General features: G+C 39.2%; 1 protein-coding gene across 1 annotated transcript in view; it reads right to left on the bottom strand.

Annotated features, from left to right (window-relative positions):
• Positions 1-604, bottom strand: part of LOC108805217 (LIMR family protein At3g08930) — a gene marked incomplete at its 5' end in the record, with an annotated part of 2638 nt that extends 2034 nt beyond the window's left edge. Inside the window, 3 exon segments of the mRNA XM_057010794.1 lie at positions 1-60; positions 264-374; positions 489-604. Of these exon segments, the coding sequence (XP_056866774.1) occupies positions 1-60; positions 264-374; positions 489-604 (287 nt within the window).
• Between the last annotated feature and the right edge of the window lie 356 nt (positions 605-960).

Below are 960 nucleotides of genomic sequence, written 5' to 3'. Positions count from 1 at the left end.
CCGGATGAACGCAGTGATAAGTCCTAACGGTAGGCAGGCAATACCAACGCCACCAAATATCTAGAAACATTGGAGAGAACAATGGAAATTTAAAACTAAAAACACCAATTAACTAGAAAAGATACAGAACTAGATGGCGCCATGCATCTTGTTTGTTGAGAGCTTGTGTTGGTCAATGACGAATCCATAATATAAGACAGTTTCTATCCTATCGTATCCAAGTATACAAGGCACTCCTCAGCAAGACAGAACAATGCTCATACCGTGAAAAGAACTGAACCAACAATGGTAGCAAGAGCAACAACGTATTCTGGAAAGGTAGTACGCATGCTCCACGTTTTCTCAGATGCGACACTAGCTGTAAATGCTGAGCACTGCATCGATTAAACCAGAGAGAGAGAGAGAGAGAGAGATGAAATATGTTACAATCTGAAACCCTCTATGGTGAATAAAAAATGGCAATGGCGAAATCAAGAAGCAAATAATACCTGGCGAGCAGTGTTACCGATACATGGTTGATTATTTGAAAACTGCCAGGAAGTAGGGAAAGAGGTGGTGCCAGAAGCCAAGTGCCTGACAGTGAAATCCACCTTTCCAATGACACCTAACATGATGTAAAAGAGAGTGAATCCAATGACCACGAAATTAAACACAACCATGAACAGCTCATTTAAAAACATAATAACTCTGGAGTGCTTATGACTTCTGTAGGTAAGATAAAGATGTTACCAACAATTATAAGCTAAGCTAGTCCTAGCACAAACAAGACAGAAAAATAATTATGGTAATTTATCAACATAGTGAAGATAAGAACAACATTAGATGAAGGTCCATACTAGATGCTTGCTAATGACTACATTTTTTTTTAATACCAAGAGGTTCTGGCCAAAGCCCGTAATCCCCAGAACCGAAACCACATTTAAGATTAGTTATGACTTAAAAGGCTCTGAAGTTCAAGCC

Source organism: Raphanus sativus, chromosome 5 (genome assembly GCF_000801105.2).
Source record: "Raphanus sativus cultivar WK10039 chromosome 5, ASM80110v3, whole genome shotgun sequence".
Taxonomy (NCBI): Eukaryota; Viridiplantae; Streptophyta; class Magnoliopsida; order Brassicales; family Brassicaceae; genus Raphanus; species Raphanus sativus.
This window is presented reverse-complemented; position numbering and strand designations above follow the sequence as displayed.